This window comes from Aphelocoma coerulescens, chromosome 12 (assembly GCF_041296385.1).
Source record: "Aphelocoma coerulescens isolate FSJ_1873_10779 chromosome 12, UR_Acoe_1.0, whole genome shotgun sequence".
NCBI lineage: Eukaryota > Metazoa > Chordata > Aves > Passeriformes > Corvidae > Aphelocoma > Aphelocoma coerulescens.
In genome coordinates this window covers 18,063,978-18,079,378 of record NC_091026.1, presented here as the reverse complement: position 1 = coordinate 18,079,378, position 15,401 = coordinate 18,063,978, and the positions used below count along the sequence as shown (strand labels likewise).

Genomic DNA, 15,401 nt, shown 5'->3' with positions numbered 1-15,401 from the left:
CTGTTCCCTGCTCTGGCAGGGTTTGGGTTTGACTTTACCTTCATTGCTGCCCGTGTCAGCCTTAGTTTAGTGGAGGCTGCAGTAATTTCAGGTTTGATAAAATCTCAGTTTTCGAAGTGTGTGGTGCAGAGAAAAGCCAAATTGCTTTCATGGTGCTTCTTTGAAAGCAGCTTTGCCAATAGCATGTGCTTTTAGCGTATGCTCTGCTGTAGCCAGTTGTGTTTACTTATCAGGTAGAGTAACGACTTCATCACAGAATTCCTTAATTTGATCTGGTTTATAGTGAGAGGTTTATATTTTTGATGATAGCTTTTTAATGATAACTGTCATTGTGGATGCACTGAAGCCAGGTAATTCTCTGCCCTCACTCCCTGCAAAACAAAAGCAACTCCTATTTAGCAGAGTTTTAATTTGAAAGCTATTCTTTCCTTTGCTCTTTGGTTTGATAAGAGCCATGCAGGTACAAGGGCAAACCCCAAAACGTTGGTGCTGCTTGTGGTCACACCTTGAGCACAGTGAGGCAGCTGGGGTTTCTCAGGCTGCACCCTGACTGTCCTGTGAGGACTTGCTGCAGGAGCTCAGGACTACAATCCCCAATTACTGTAATTCCTTCTTAGCAGGTTTTACAAGCTGGCATTACTACTGCTGGCAGCCAGTTCAGTGTGCAGCACTGTTTGCTGCCTGCTTGGAGTACTCGTGCTGTGCTGGCTTTGCTTCCCATTCACTTCCTTGGTGGCCTGGAGTGCTGAATTAACTTTGAGCTGCACCAGCTGCTCTTACCAATAATGGGAGTAGCTAATGGAAATGGTCTCTTTGAGATTCATTTTATGCATATTTAAGAATCTGTAAGAAAATATATGTGTCTTGTTAGAAATTTTTTTGTGGCATTAAATGTTATTTATTTAGAGGTATAAAATGAATTGCACAGGCTGCCCCCGACTGGCCATAAGTGCTTATTTGAACAATGTGCATTTTAATACAAGCAAGTCTAAAATGACACACTCAGTAAAAGCTTGTAGAGCACAGTTATGGATTGGAGAATAAAAGACAGCTGAGGGCAACAGCTTCAGAAAAATAGGTTGGGTCATGCTTGAGAACAGTTTGAACCTGAGCAGGTGAGAGAGTGAGTACACTTGAGCTGAAGAAGCAGAGTAGTATCATTTAGAAGAAGGAAGTGGCATGACCTTAAAATGCATCATTTGTAAGACTGTTAAAACACTGATTCTAGTGCCTGTTCAAAAAGATGTTGAAAAATGGAGAGGATTACGGGGGAAAATGCTTCATGAATGTAAATGCCTGAGTGACCTGTGTTAAGCCAAGACAGCAAACAAACCCAGGAGTTCATTGGTAAGAAAATTAAAGGTTGATTAGGACTTGTCTACAAGTATGATGTGACAAAGATTGCGGGTTTTAGCCATTGAGTTTTATAACCGAAAAAAAAAATCACGCATTACAGTCTACTTGAACAGGAAAAATTCAAACAGCAGTAAGTTCTCACATTTTCCTAGTGAAAAGTAATTCTGAGTTGACTCGTTTTCCCTGTGTTGTTGGGTAACTCTGTACAGCCTTACTCGTTTTCTATCAAAATTGCACAGCTCAGATGAACACCTTGTGATTCAGCCCCAAGCTCTGGGTCTGGTGCAGAAAGTATTGGAGATTCTGAGCAGTTTATTATGCTACTAAAGCAGGAAATCCTATCATTTTCCTTAAAACTTAGGTGGGACTTCACCAGTTTATCAAAGCGTACATTGACTGTTGCTAGAAAACCCAAATTTATTTATTTTCATCCCAAGTCATCTGCTCTTACACCTTGGATCACAGTTCTTGGATTTAAAAATAGTAACTACTAATTTGCAGGCACATTCTGTGTGTCTCCTCTTTCACTGTTTTGATGCATGTTTTTAATACAATTTCTGTTTGTTTGCTGCCATCACGAGCTGCCAGTGCCTCTCCTTAGGTGCTGCATCTTGTTTAGGGCCTGAGCTGTCACTCCTGTCTGTAAAGCAGGAGGTGCACACGGAGCACTTGTAAATAACAATACACAGCTAATATAATACACTGACTTAAGAGCCTTAAGGCAAAACACTGCCCTGAGGGCTCAAAAGGGTGATAGACAGGTGTGTATAATACCAGAAATTCCCCCTCATGTATGTTTTAGCAAGCCCTGTAAAACATGGATTTTTAACAAGGGATTTAATCTCTCCTTCCAGCTGCTAGCTGCAGTTTCCTTTGATGTTTTTGCTCTCCTGCTCTCTCTTGTTTTTTCCTATTTATTCCATCGCTTTTCTATAGCTCAGATTCCTTCAGGCTGTGTCTGAATGCACCTTGCTGTGGGCAGAGAAGGCAAAGAAGAAAGCCATTTTTTTCCCCCCTCAGGCTACTGCTTTGATTTTCCAAAGTTGTTGGGAGGCAGTTCCTATATGCCTGCAGAAGGGTCAGTGATCTGTGTCGTGTCTTTTCAGTCAGCACAGCTCAGCTGAGTGGATTTCTGGTTTGATGAGGGAAGGATGAGCTGCTGCAGCCGTTGCCTTTTGGAGCAGGTGGAATGTGCAGCTCTGGTCTAAGGGGGGGAAGCTGAGCTGCAGGCTCGGGAACATCTTCCTGGTTTGTTTCCAATCTGCTCAGCAACTAGAATAATAATAATAATAAAAAATTTCTCTGAGCCATGATCATGGACTCATGGAACAGTTTGGGTTGGGAGGGACCTTTAGAGGCCCTGCAATGAGCGGTGCCATCTTCAACTTGATCAGGTTGCTCCAAGCCCTGTCCAACCTGGCCTTGAATATTTCCAAGGATGGGGCAGCCACAGCTTCTCTGGGCAACCTGTTCCAGTGTTTTATCACCCTCGTTGGTAAAAACTTCTTGTATCTAATCGAACTCGACCTTGCTGCAGTTTAAAACCATCCCCCCTTGTGCAGTCATGCCCTGGAGCAGCTGGTAACAGGTGCCCAAACACAACGGGGAGTGTGTGGGAGGAGCTGGGAGCAGGCTGCTCACTTTAGGCCCTTGGGAAAATCTGCTTTCCTGCCAGGAATTTGCAGGATGCTTAGGTTTGGTGTCTTCTGTTCAGACTGTGTGAGTTGGGAATGGACTCAGTTGAGGAGGTTGCAGGTGGTGTTTTCCCTTCAAGTGCTCCGGGTGTCAGAAGCAATGGAGCAGTGGAAGAGTTAAACTCTGATCAACCCCACTGTGTTGTTTGGGGGATAAATTCCATTGCAGAGGGGTAGAATTGTGTTGGAGTAATATTTGTAATTGTGCCTTTAAGCCTGTTCCCTGCCACTGTTGTTATTTTTGTAATACAGGCCTTTGCTAGCATTATCCTGACACTAAAATTCACATTTTCTGCCCTGCTGTGTGTGAGTACTTTTCATTCCCATACTTTAACACAAATTGTGTAATTTGCAGCATGAGAAGAGCTTTCTCCTAGATCATCAGCAATGATGGTGAAGACCAAGTTCTAGGTAATGGCAGCAAAGAAACTTGAGGGAGATGGGCCTAATACAGAACAGTTGTCAGTGTTCTGTTTCTGTAACACAGCCAATACTGCTATCGTTTTATACAGTCTTTCTTTCTCTGCATTTGTTTTGTGGTGAGTTACCAATTCATCTTTCATTATTTGTGTTTATCATATATTATTTTGGAAGCTGTGCCATTATTAGATGTTGGGACTGGCTGCAACTTACTAGAGCTATTTTGGCAACAAAGCTCCGTTAAACTATTCTTAAAACATATAAGTACTCTTCAGTTTCTTTTTATAGTCCAATGTTAATTCCAAGTCTGTTTCCTCTTATGAATATTTTCATAATATCATCTATATAAGTAAGCTGTACTTGATTTCTTTTATAATCCATGATCTGTTTGGTTTCAACTTATCAAAAAGACCAAGTAATGAAAGTAAGATGTTACACTGGAAAGCTTCATCTTTTTTTTAAATATTTATAAATGTGAAGTTCAGCTCATGCAGTATTTAGATTCATTATGAAAGAAGCACTGTGGAATTTCAGAGTAAATATGGGGGAAAGTCACTTGAAACATTCAGACTTATTAACATAAAAGAAGTCACTTAAATTGAAATGATGGTGCTATGTTTTATATTTGATTTATGGTTAACAAACTGTAATACTTTGAGCTATGCAGATAGCAGTTCATGTTTACAAGACTGCCAGTTGGATTGCAGTGTAAGTACATCACTCTCTTGGTTTCAGAATCCACATAATGCCCTTTGAAAGCCAGAATTCCAAGATTAAAGCATTTTATGTTCCCCTTAAGCCCCCTGGATTCTCCCCATCAGCCGTTGTTTATGGGGCAGGGCTGTGTTCTGTCACCTGCACAGAAGGGGGGTTCTCATGTCCAGAGTAGTTTCTTCATGCTTCATTTCTGCTTTTCTGATCCTGTCCATTTGCAGTGGGGGCATCTTACTCACGGGGAGATGCATTTTCCAGACTTTTTTGAACCCAGTGCTTCCTTTTTTTGCGGTGTGGTTTTCCTGTTTGCAATGAAGATTTGTTGTGCAGGGAAGGCTGTTCCAGTCTCTGGTTTGTCTGAGATTGTGAGGGAAGGAGGAAAAAAGACTTGATAAACTTCCCAACCCAAGCCTTGTGCTCTTGTCCCTTCCCCACATAATTTTGACACCTCCCAGGCAGGTCCACAGCTGGAATTAGCAGGGATCAGCTGGCTAGTGGGTGCCTGCCCTGGCCTTCTACTAAGACAAGACATAATAGCTGTGTCCTGCCAGCCTTGTCCCAGGAGGCTCGTTACTTATCCCTCTGCTTATTTTCATGAAATATGTAGGAGTTTAAAGATCCTTAAATTCTACTTGCTCTTAAATTTGATGATGTTGCCTGATGTTTCCAGGAGTTGTTAGAAAGGAAATGATTAATGATCAGTATGGACATAGACAGTGTAACTGTGTAAAGCTAGGTTATTTAGGCAAAAAAAGCAGAGTCCATCATCTTGAGAGATAGAAAGCATGAATTCCTACCTGCAGTCGCATAAAAGATCTTACACAGACTGAGCACCTTTTTTTTGAGCACTGACTCTAGAAGTTGGGGAGATGGTTTGTTTCTTTCCTATGAAAACAATGGTTAATCCAGAACTAATTCCTGTGAACAAATGTTGTGTTTTTTGCTGTTGTGTTTATACTCATCTGTCTTTCTTTTGCTGCAGATATGGTAAAAGATTAGTTAAAGTTTAGGTCAATTTTTACCTGAGTCCTGAAAAAAATTACTCTGTTTTTCCTTTACTAACATTCTTCCATTATCTCCTGTACTCATTGATCAGAGCCAATGAGATTTTAATGGAGTTATTTATGGCCTCTGCCTCTTACTATAAAAGTGTATAATAAACTGAGCACATGAAACTGTTGGATGGTGCTGTTAGTGTTTATCTCTGTTAATTGTATGACCTCTTCTGTGATTCTTTCAGATCGCCTAAGCAAGGTAGGGTATGATGAGCTAACCAGCTAATAAAGGCTGGGAAGGAATTTAGTAGATGCTACACATTCACTTTTCTGATGATTATAACGGAATCTTTTCTGTGCTCTTCTGAATTAGGGCCTTTTGTTGCTGTGAAAGGATTGCCCTGTGGTTCAGGTGCTGTGTGTATTTTCCAGTTCACGCCTTAACCTTCGTGGTAGTATTGTTGTGCTTTAAGTTTTAGCTTAAAAGGAATAGTTGTGTTCCCAGATCTGCCTGAAATAAAATCTGTGCCCAGATTCCCCAAACTTGTGGAGAATTGGGGTAGAAGTGTGTAGGAAGGTACTTTAGCAATAAAAGTTAGTGTAGTGTAAAGTGTAAAGTTAGTTGTTGTCCTGGTCTGTAATACAGCAGTGTGCATGACAGACCATGTGAGTGGCACTATCTGTTAACATTTACCAAGATTACTTTCTGCTCTGAATTTCCTTCAGAACTTCCTTTGGGGTATTTTTGTTCACTGCTCCTGGACTTGCTTTTTCAAAGCGATTTCACTATGATTGGAGGTCACTGACTGGTGTATAATTGAAGCACTCATTATAAATAACCTTGAAAGTGAAATAATAAATGGTGAAATATGTGAGATGCTATAAAATACACTCTAAAAGGTGTAATTGAGCCTTAGTCTCTTGTCTCCAGGCAGATTTTGAGGCTCAAGTCCTTCTGTAACCCATGACTTTTTAAAGAGTGGTTTGGGCAAATGGATGGTGCCTTTAGTGTGATGAGTTTCTTATTACTGTACCTAAATGTCCATTTGTAAGGGTTCTTTTCCTGAACTGGAGGGGTTTTGTGATCTAACCTCATTGTTGGACCATTTATGCAATTTTGTGCCTGTTGACTCGAGCTGTTTCTGCATTAATGAGTTCTGCTTTAGTATTCAGTGCCATCATCCTTATTGCTCCTGTGTCTCACCAGTCAGGGCTGATCAAACTCAGACTCTTTCATGTCTTGAATATTTTATTAAAATCAAATTGTCTGTCAATTCTGTATCATAAGAATTCAATCATATTTTTTTCTTTCAAGCTGCTTGAAAGTGCATATCAGGTGTGGAGGGATGTTTCTCATTTTTAGTTGCCTTTCTGAAGGAATTGTGCTACTTTTGTGCTAAGCCCCTGAAGTTTAAGTTCTGTTACAGCCATTCAAGAATGTGCCTTTCCTCTGCTTTATCCTCCACCCCTGGCTCTCAGAATGTGCTGCTCAGTGACCATGGTGATCTCAGTTAACTATCAGCTTCAAGCTTTCCCCAAAGATTACCAGTTTGGTTGCTCCAGTAGCTGTTTGGGGCTAGATAGAAGCTGCATCTGAATTTCAGAGCAAAGAACAATTTATTTTCTTCTTGATGGACTAGTTGGGTGCTTTGCCAGCTGTGTCATTCTTGTATGAGCTCACTTTATCTTCTGCTTTCATGTGTGGCTGTAACTTGTTGAGCCTTCTGCTTTGAGAGAACTTGAGCTGTAGGCTTACTGCCATAGGGATATTAATTTCCATCAGGATTGTGACAGAGTTCCTGTGGGGAGTTCATTTGGCATTATCAGGCGACTGGACACTGAACAATGTCTCTTCACACCCCTGATGTCTGGGCAGATATGGCTTGGGCTGGAAGACAGTGATGGATGGAATCCAGCATGATCCACTGTGGGCAGGGAGAAAATGAGACCATCTGAAAGGTGTGGAGAGTCTGTCCCTTTGCAGGTGCCCTTTTATTCACTGGTGACAGACCCTGCAGAAATACCAGGGATGTCCTATTGCAGCCTGTCCTCAACCAGTCTGGTGGCAGGGCAGAAAATTCCATTATTCCTTATAGTTTAACTGACATTTCAATGTCCCACAGATAGTAAATTTGCACACTCTGTATCTGAACTGCTGAGACGCTGGGATAATATCTGGTGATGTCTGAGATAATATTAACTCTAGAATTGTCTTAATACTTACAGTGCCTCTGGCTAAATGAATAATTGTGGGAAAATGTGAGCAGTGCTGCCAGGTATGTAATTTGGAACACATTTAAAGTGGGGATACTTGTCTGGTTGTATTGCTTGGTATCTTATCTGTTTTATCAAAGAAGGATGCTGTCTGTGAAACTTTCTCTCCTGAGTTTGAGTTTTGCCAGGTCTTGTGAGGAAAGGTAGTGTAAACATAGCCTGATGCTTTCTCTTTAAACTTGGTAACTTCTTGTATGTTAAAGAGATAAAACTGAGGCTCTTGTGATGAAGTAGACAGGAAGCCTTTTGCTTAACACAGCAGCTTTACTATTAGATGGATCCTGTGTGTCCAGAGCTCCTGCTGAGTGGAGATAAGTTAAATAACTGCCCTTTCTGTGTCTGTCAGCCCTGCTGAGTGGCACAGCGTGCTGCTGGTTTGTGTTTGAATGCATCCCAGGGAGCTGCAGGCCCACCAGGGCCAGCTGCTTGGCAGGGACACAGCCCCGTGTTCATCCCCGGTGGAAGCCACGCCGCTCCAAAGGCACGTCTGCGCTTGAAGTCTGCTGCCTCTGAGACTTGTTTATCTTGCCTGCAAGGCGTAAAGATAATTAATGGAAAGTGTTTCACACTCTAAAACAGGGCTTGTCAGCCCTGTGGAGCCGAGTCTTGCTGGCATGGAGGACTGATTCCCACTGGAACACTGAGTGGGCCCTAACCACACGGGAGCAGCATGATCTTTAGTTAGTTCCAAGATTGGTTAGGTCACGTTCAAACACCAGGCTGGTCAGCAGAGCTGCTGTCAACGTTTGTGATACAGAGGGTCCCATGTTTGGTTCCTTTTCTGCTGTGCTAGGGCAGGAGCAGCTCGATATGTCAGCAGCTCTGTGCTGTAACTTGGCCGGGACTGAGCCAGGGGAGATAGCAAGGCGATTCTGCTGGGTTTTGCCATGCCTTACACCTTGTTTACACTGAGTACTTCAGAACAGGGGATGTTTGTACACATCTGTGAATGCAAAGCCAAATTGATGAGGCAGTAGAAATAATCCTCCTATTGTTTACAAAAACAAAAGCAAGCTGGAGCTTGTGCCTGTGCAAAGTCACTTTTCATTCCACAGCTGGATGTTACTGACTCCAGCTTTGGGAGGTTGTGTTGCCAGTGTGACTCTCTCATAGAATCATGAAATGGTTTGGGCAGGAAGGAGCCTTAAAGAAGATCAGCCAGTTTCAACCGGGGATACCTTCCACTATCCCAGGTTTCTCCAAGCTTCATCCAACCTGGCCTTGGACACTTCCAGGGACCCACAGGGAAGCCACAGCTTCTCGGGCAGCAACATTCACTCCCATGCTTGCAAATAATCTGCAGAGTGTTTTAGATGTGTAATTCCCCTGCCATGATTGAGTATGCAGTGCCATCATCATTTGCAATGAAGAGCAGAATGCTGATTTTCATATTTCAAGTTCTCTTTGAGTTGTTTTGTTTTAGCAGTTATGTTAAAAAAAACGGAGTACTGGATATAAGGGAAGTACCAGGCAGATGGGAAGGTCTGAGTTATTAACACTCTTTCTTTAAACCTTTTTCCTTTCATAGTGCTGACTGATGGACATAGTGTACAGAAGCATAATTTTTCTTTTATTTCATCATTTGGGAAAAATGAGAGTATTTTGTGGCTGGATGTACTGCCCACCCAAGTCCTGCATTTGTTTTTTACTGTTAGGGTTGACTTTTGTCTTCCCTTCCAGCTTATGTGAAATCTTCCTTGGAAACAATCAAATCCCTGATGTCTGTCTGCAGTGAGACTTCTTCCTCATAGCTCTGTGTTCTGGAGATAACAGATCTCTTGACTCTTCAGATCCTGGTGCTCTCTGTCCTCCCTGGAACAGAAGGCAGAACTGAAGCTTGTAGGAGCTTGGCTTTACCTGGAGCTGTGTCCTGCTCTGCTCCCACCCTGGTTGTCACTCATGTCTCAGCCCTGCAGTCAGTCCCATCACCATGACTTCTCTTCATGCTACCACAAGTGGCCTTTGCAATAAACCTCTAATGATTTCCCTTTCCTGTTGCCATAATCCTCTTTTTATTTTTCTCAGAGTTTTATCCATCTCCCTTTATTTGCTAAATCTCCTTTGAGTCTTTGTTCTTTTCAGCCCAGTTTCACTCCTTTATAATCTAAGATCTGTAGAACAAGATTTTTTTTTATTCTTCTAGCACCTGAAGAAACTCTCTTGTGCCTAGACAAGGATTACTGTAGTTCTGTCTTGGAATTTTAATTCCAGAGTACATGGACAAGCCCCGAGATGCTTCTCTTATCTGTTCCTCAAAGCTATGCATTAAACAAAACATGCATCTGATCGGTTTAACCTGTAATTAAACATTTTCCTTAAGCAACTGACATCGTGATAACTAATAATTATCATGTGTAGCACCTTTAAAACCTATTATGCATGTTTATGTAAGAACACTATTACCATAATAATAAGATATCATTACCACAAATGTGCATACTGAATGAGCATGTCTTAAAGTAATCATGGATTCCATTAATCATACTTGAAAAATTAAAGTATTTGCTGTCTAATCTCTCAAACACTACTCGAAAGATTTTGGAAACAGCAGGGCCTGTTTACTGCAGGTCTCTCATACACGAGATCTTGTTTCTGTTGTCTCATTTTTGTTTCCTGAACTGTTGCCTGTCTTTCAGCTTGGAAAACCATCAGCTCCAAGACCCATGGTCTCCCACTGAAAGCATTTCCATGCTCTGATTTTTAGGCTGTTTGCCTGGCTTTTTGTCCAGGGAGTGCTGCCACCTTTTCTTAAGGTTGATGTGAAATGCACTCCTGAAACTTGGTTCTCTTCAAATTAGATAATTGCCTTAAAGGAGATGAACTGATGGCTAATTGTAATTCTCTTAGTCCCTTGCACAGGGGTAGGAAAGAAACAACCTTATTCTTCAAGTGTTCTTTGGTTGTTTTTTTTAATACAAGATTGCAAAGTTGGGGAGTGGAGTTTCTCGGGTTTATGTATAAAATTGTCAAGAGGTGACAGTTTTGAGTTTGTCTCATATTGCAAAGTTGAGCTCTGTAGATTCTGATTGAGACTGGATGAGCAGAGTGAAAGTCGGGAAGAAACATTTGACCCACAGAGAAAACGGAAATGAGACTTTTTTGTAGAGTCAGAATATTTAGGGTTGGAAGGGACCTTTAAAGGCCATCTAGTCCAACCCCCCTGCAATGAGCAGGGACATCAAATACTTCACATGGCCAAGAGTTAAAAAACCAACTTACTGCTTTAGGGAGATTATTCTTTTACCTGTCAGCAGGACCACATTGAATTTAGTAGCATAATGTGTGTTGAGTCAAATGAGTTAATCACTGTGTATTTTCTTCCTTAACATTTGCCATTAGGTAACCTGGACACAGCAAAGTATTTATTAATGCCAAAAAGGCACATTATTTCTTAAACTCCTTAATACTTGATGCAGTTCTGTGATACGTTTCTGTATCTTAATATATAAACTGCATTATAAGGGAATAGTGAAGGAGGTGGAGAGGATTTTAAGTACTGAGAGTCTGGAGCAGGGGAAATAGGTATGAAGAGGTAGAAAAAATAGGCAAGAATAGGAAAAAGGAAAAAAAAATATACATGGAACTGGGAAACAAATTTACAGGCTCAATGGAAGTGTGGGGGGAAACAGGGCTTTGAAAATTGCTTTTCTGTCTGTAATGGCAGCAGTAAAACAGGTGGGTGAGACAGGCAATGGGAGCTGGGGGGTATCACCAGAGGAAATTGTTGTGCCAGAGGATGTGTGAGGAGTTGCTCGTGGTGTCAGTGAAATTCAAGGGAACCACATAAAATGAGGACAAAACAGGGTTCTGTCACAGGGCACATCCAGCCTTGGAGCTCCTGTGGCTGTGGACAGTCAGGGAACAGGAGAGGAAAAGGAGTTGAATCTTCATGTTCTGAGCAGCTCTCACAGGGAAAGGGACACATGCACAGAGTTAAAAGGAAGGAAAGAGGCTGTTTCAAAAGCAAAGCAAAATGCTTTCTGAAAGGGATATAAACTCTTGTGACTCGGGGTATAAATCAGCTTCTCCCCAGTGTCTCAGGAAGCAGATTTCCCTGCAGCCACTTGTTTTGTTCCCACCTACCTGCAAGGCTCCATGAACATCTCAGTGTATCACTTGGCTTCTTTTTCTTTCTCTTTACTGATGGAGCAGGGAGAATGCTCACTTTGTTCCCAATTAGGTTGGCAATTTCTCAAATCCCCCCTAACTTTTCGAGAAAAATGCAAGTTCTTGACAAAACAATGGAAATGAGTTGCCAGAAAGAAAACATTAGAATAATGTCTCCTTAAAATTTGGTACCCTTCTTTATATTAGAGGCTGCTAGGATGATGTTGTAGTTAATTTTTAGCTTTAGATTTGAAAATTCTAGAAATATTAATTGCTTTCTGTTGCTTTACTTCTGGGAAAGTTATTTCTCAGTTTCCTAGTCTATGGGTTGAACTAAGGAAGTTTAGTGTGTTCTATTCCAAGTTTTTAAAGCATTTAAATGTTGCACTGTCTGTAAAATGTGTAAGGAGCTGCACTGAATTTCCCTTCCCCCACTTAAAAATACAATTCCTTTAGGAACAGAAAAAAAAAAAACCAAAACCTGGAAGCATCTACGTTTTACTGAGTAATTATGCCCCCTGGGAAACAGAATATAAAGATCTTTAAAATCATTCAAGTGAGAGAGCAAGCACTTTAACTTCTGCCTCGCAGGAGCTGTGTATTACATCCCCAGCTCCCTGCTCCAGTGTCAGTGTGTCGTGCCTTGCAGGTTCACAGCTCTGGCAGAGGAAATGAAACCCAGTCAGTTACTGCAGGATTTATAGCAGACCTGCTGCTGCAGGAAGTGGTGAAAAGCTGATTGATAGTCTGAGGCAAAACTCCACAACAAGAAACAGGATGTATGTTTGGGTTTTCATGCCCATTTTCCCCTCTGCCCTCACCCCCCTCCATTTCAAGGCACTCTCCCACTTTTTAGTCTCTATTTATAAATCCGTGGTGCCCTTTTCTGGTAAAGCACGTGCTGGCTTCCAACACTTGAGGAAATGGATAGGGCTGGACCTGAGATTTGAAGCCAATGTGGTGTGTCTGCTTTATTAGGGGCATTTATCTAAATGGTCCTGTTCCTCCTGCTGAATTATATTTCAGCTGAATTCCAAGTGAAGGGTAAAGTACATCTGCAGACAGAGTATTGAACATCTCCTGTGTTTGTGCATGCACCAGGCTGGCTGGGAGGGGAGGAGAAGGGATCACTAATCAGCCATATTCCCTTGGTTCATATGCATTTCACTGATATATTTGGGAGGGTAGGAAACAAGAATAATTTTGCTGCACATGAACTGCAGCCAGCCAGCCCTGTGCTGCAGAGTGTGCAGCTAAAGACAGCAAACCTGAAAAGGTTTCTTCTGAAACCTCCCTCACTGTGCACGGCTGAAGCATCCAGCAGCAGGATCTTTCCTGAAAATATCCTCAAAGCCTTTCAGTGGGATATTGTCTAACCTTGGCGGAAAAGTTACCCTAAATAATTGTAATTATGAATCCTTCTGATATTTTTTCCTCCTGTAACAATCAGAGTTGAAGAAGAAAGTTGTTTGCATCCCAAGAAAATGAAAGAAATGTTTTAAGATTTATGTTCTCGTTATCGAATGGGAAAGTTCTGTCAGGTTCAATAACGTATCTTGTTCTTTGTTAAAGGTCAAAAAAGTTGGCTGCACTGTGTGAGTCCTTGCAGAAAACCACGCTCAGCAAGTCCCACATGGGGCTGGAGCTGGAAGAGCTGGAAGCAGCAGCAGTGCTGGTACAGGAGGAAGAGAAGGCGTTAAAAGCTGCTGGCACAGTTTCCAAGCAACAGCTGCTTTGCTCCGAGTCGGAGACAAGTGACTCTGAAGAATCCAGCAGCACTTCATCATCTGAGACAGAAGGCTCTGATTCAGATGAGCAGGAGTCCTCGACCAGCGAAGATGGGGAAATAAATTCTTTCCAAGGCACGCTCCAGGAGGAGAGGACAGCTCCACTTATTGACTGTAATGGATTAAGGCAGGGCACAAACACTTCGGCGGTGGAGGTCGGTGATGGAAAATCAAAGGTTTCCTTGCAATCCACGACTCCTGGAAAACTGGTAGAAGAATTAGAAATGCAAATCCACTCTGCAATGAGACTTTCAGAGCAGCCTGAAGGATTGGCTACTGCAGGCTGCATTTCACAGGAACAAGAAGAAAACCCTGTACCCGAGCCTGACAGATTTTCAGAAGATGCTGCTGGGAAGGGAAATTTCTTGGAGGTGTCTCCCAAGCCAAATCCATTTCTTTTTCTCTGCAGCACAAATGAAGATGAAGACTAAAGGACCATGCAGGAGTACAGAGTGACCCACTAGCTCACAGCTTGTTCTGTAATGAGCTGCCCCAAGGCTGTCCTGTGCTGCACAAAAATGTTTTTTTTTGTTGGAGGACAAGACGGCTTTGAAAAGAATTGATAGGACTGTGTGATACTCTCACAGTTATTTTATTTTCCTCCAAATCTACAGTCTCATATTTGATGTGAGAATGTATAATTTCAATAAACTTCTAGAAACCGTTTTCATTAAGCTTATTCAGTGATGTATTTGATTAGGACATCATTCTAACTGAAATGACTCATTTTAATGTGTTTTAGCTGTTGGAATTTACTTGAAAAAATCCTCATTATGTTTGTATAAACTTGTTTATGGCATTGTACTGTTATTTTTAATGCTTCATAGCAAACCACTTCACATAATGGTTATAAGTTTAAATAGTGATGGCAAATTATTTTAAATTATATAAATTCTATATTTTTTGTACAAAATAAAAGAAATTTCTATGCCCTGAAGACAAGATTTTATATGTTGTTGTGTATCTTGTATGTTTGTATCTTATATGTCTAAGAGCTAGAAGTTTATATTTCTGCAGATCTTCCATAAGTTCTTTCAGTTTTGTCATGTATTCATTCTTTTGTGCTGTTTTTGAAATGTTTCTATGTGTGGACACTTCTGATGCTGCTCAAAGAACAGAAATCCCAATTATTTAATGTTTCTTTCTGTACATGCTCTCAGTACCACCACAGTAATGTGAACCAGAATGAAGGAACACCACAGTTTGTGCATCTTGGAACAGAACTGAGAGCAAACCTGGCCTGTGTAGCCCTGGCTTTGTTAGTCTGCACCCACAGCTTTGGCCAACTTGTTTATCCTTTATTGCCTTTATAATGCTCAAAATAAGCCAGTCAGCTTAATACAGTTTGTTAGCTAATTTCTGTTACTGAAATGGGGTGGCTGCTGCAAATCATCTGCTGTTACTACTCTACAGAAGGATTTGGGAAGATGGAACATGGACCACCAGGTCTGGCTCAGCAGGAGCACAGACCCAACAGGAGCACCTGATTCATTCCTCTGCAGAAGGAAGTTTTGATTACTTTTCAACCTTTTTTCTATTAAAAAGCATATAAAAATCCTAAGCTAAAGGACTTACTCTTCACCAGTGCTGTTCCCTGCTTGAAATCAGCAGGTGAGCTCTGTTCCTGCACCAGCTCCTGCTCAGTGAGAGCTGCAGCCCTCACCTGCCAATATTTTTTATGTTCTTAAATACCTGCTGGTCGCTTAATCAGTCTCTGTGTTCTGTTCCCTGGGGGAGAAACCTTTCCCATCCTGTGTGTCAGGGAGCACTTACTCTTCTAAATGCCGGCAATAAAATCCACACTGGAGCTGCCAAAGTCTGAGAGAAGGGGGAGAAATGCACTTCAGGAGAAAAGAGCAGTTGTCCTGCTCTCGCCAAATTCCAGGGATGAACTCAGGAACTTCCTGCATCTGAACAGGGGCTGGAGAAAGCTGTGTGAAACTTGGTGTTTTCTGGTTGTGCAGCTGATAAGGGATGTTGATTGTTGTGGATTGATTGATGGCAATTTTATGTGACCTCTGTAGGGGTGGGGTGTGAAGTTTTTCCATAGGGGG

The 15,401-nt window shown here is 41.8% G+C and overlaps 1 protein-coding gene across 2 annotated transcripts in view; it reads left to right on the top strand.

The window, feature by feature from the left end:
- Positions 1-15,054, top strand: part of SHQ1 (SHQ1, H/ACA ribonucleoprotein assembly factor) — a 40,441-nt gene extending 25,387 nt beyond the window's left edge. For both annotated transcript variants that reach the window (XM_069027824.1, XM_069027823.1), the window contains exon 12: positions 13,133-15,054. In XM_069027824.1, the coding sequence (XP_068883925.1) occupies positions 13,133-13,778 (646 nt within the window). In that variant the 3' untranslated portion in view covers positions 13,779-15,054. The remainder of the gene's footprint in view (positions 1-13,132) is intronic.
- Positions 15,055-15,401: the final 347 nt, after the last annotated feature.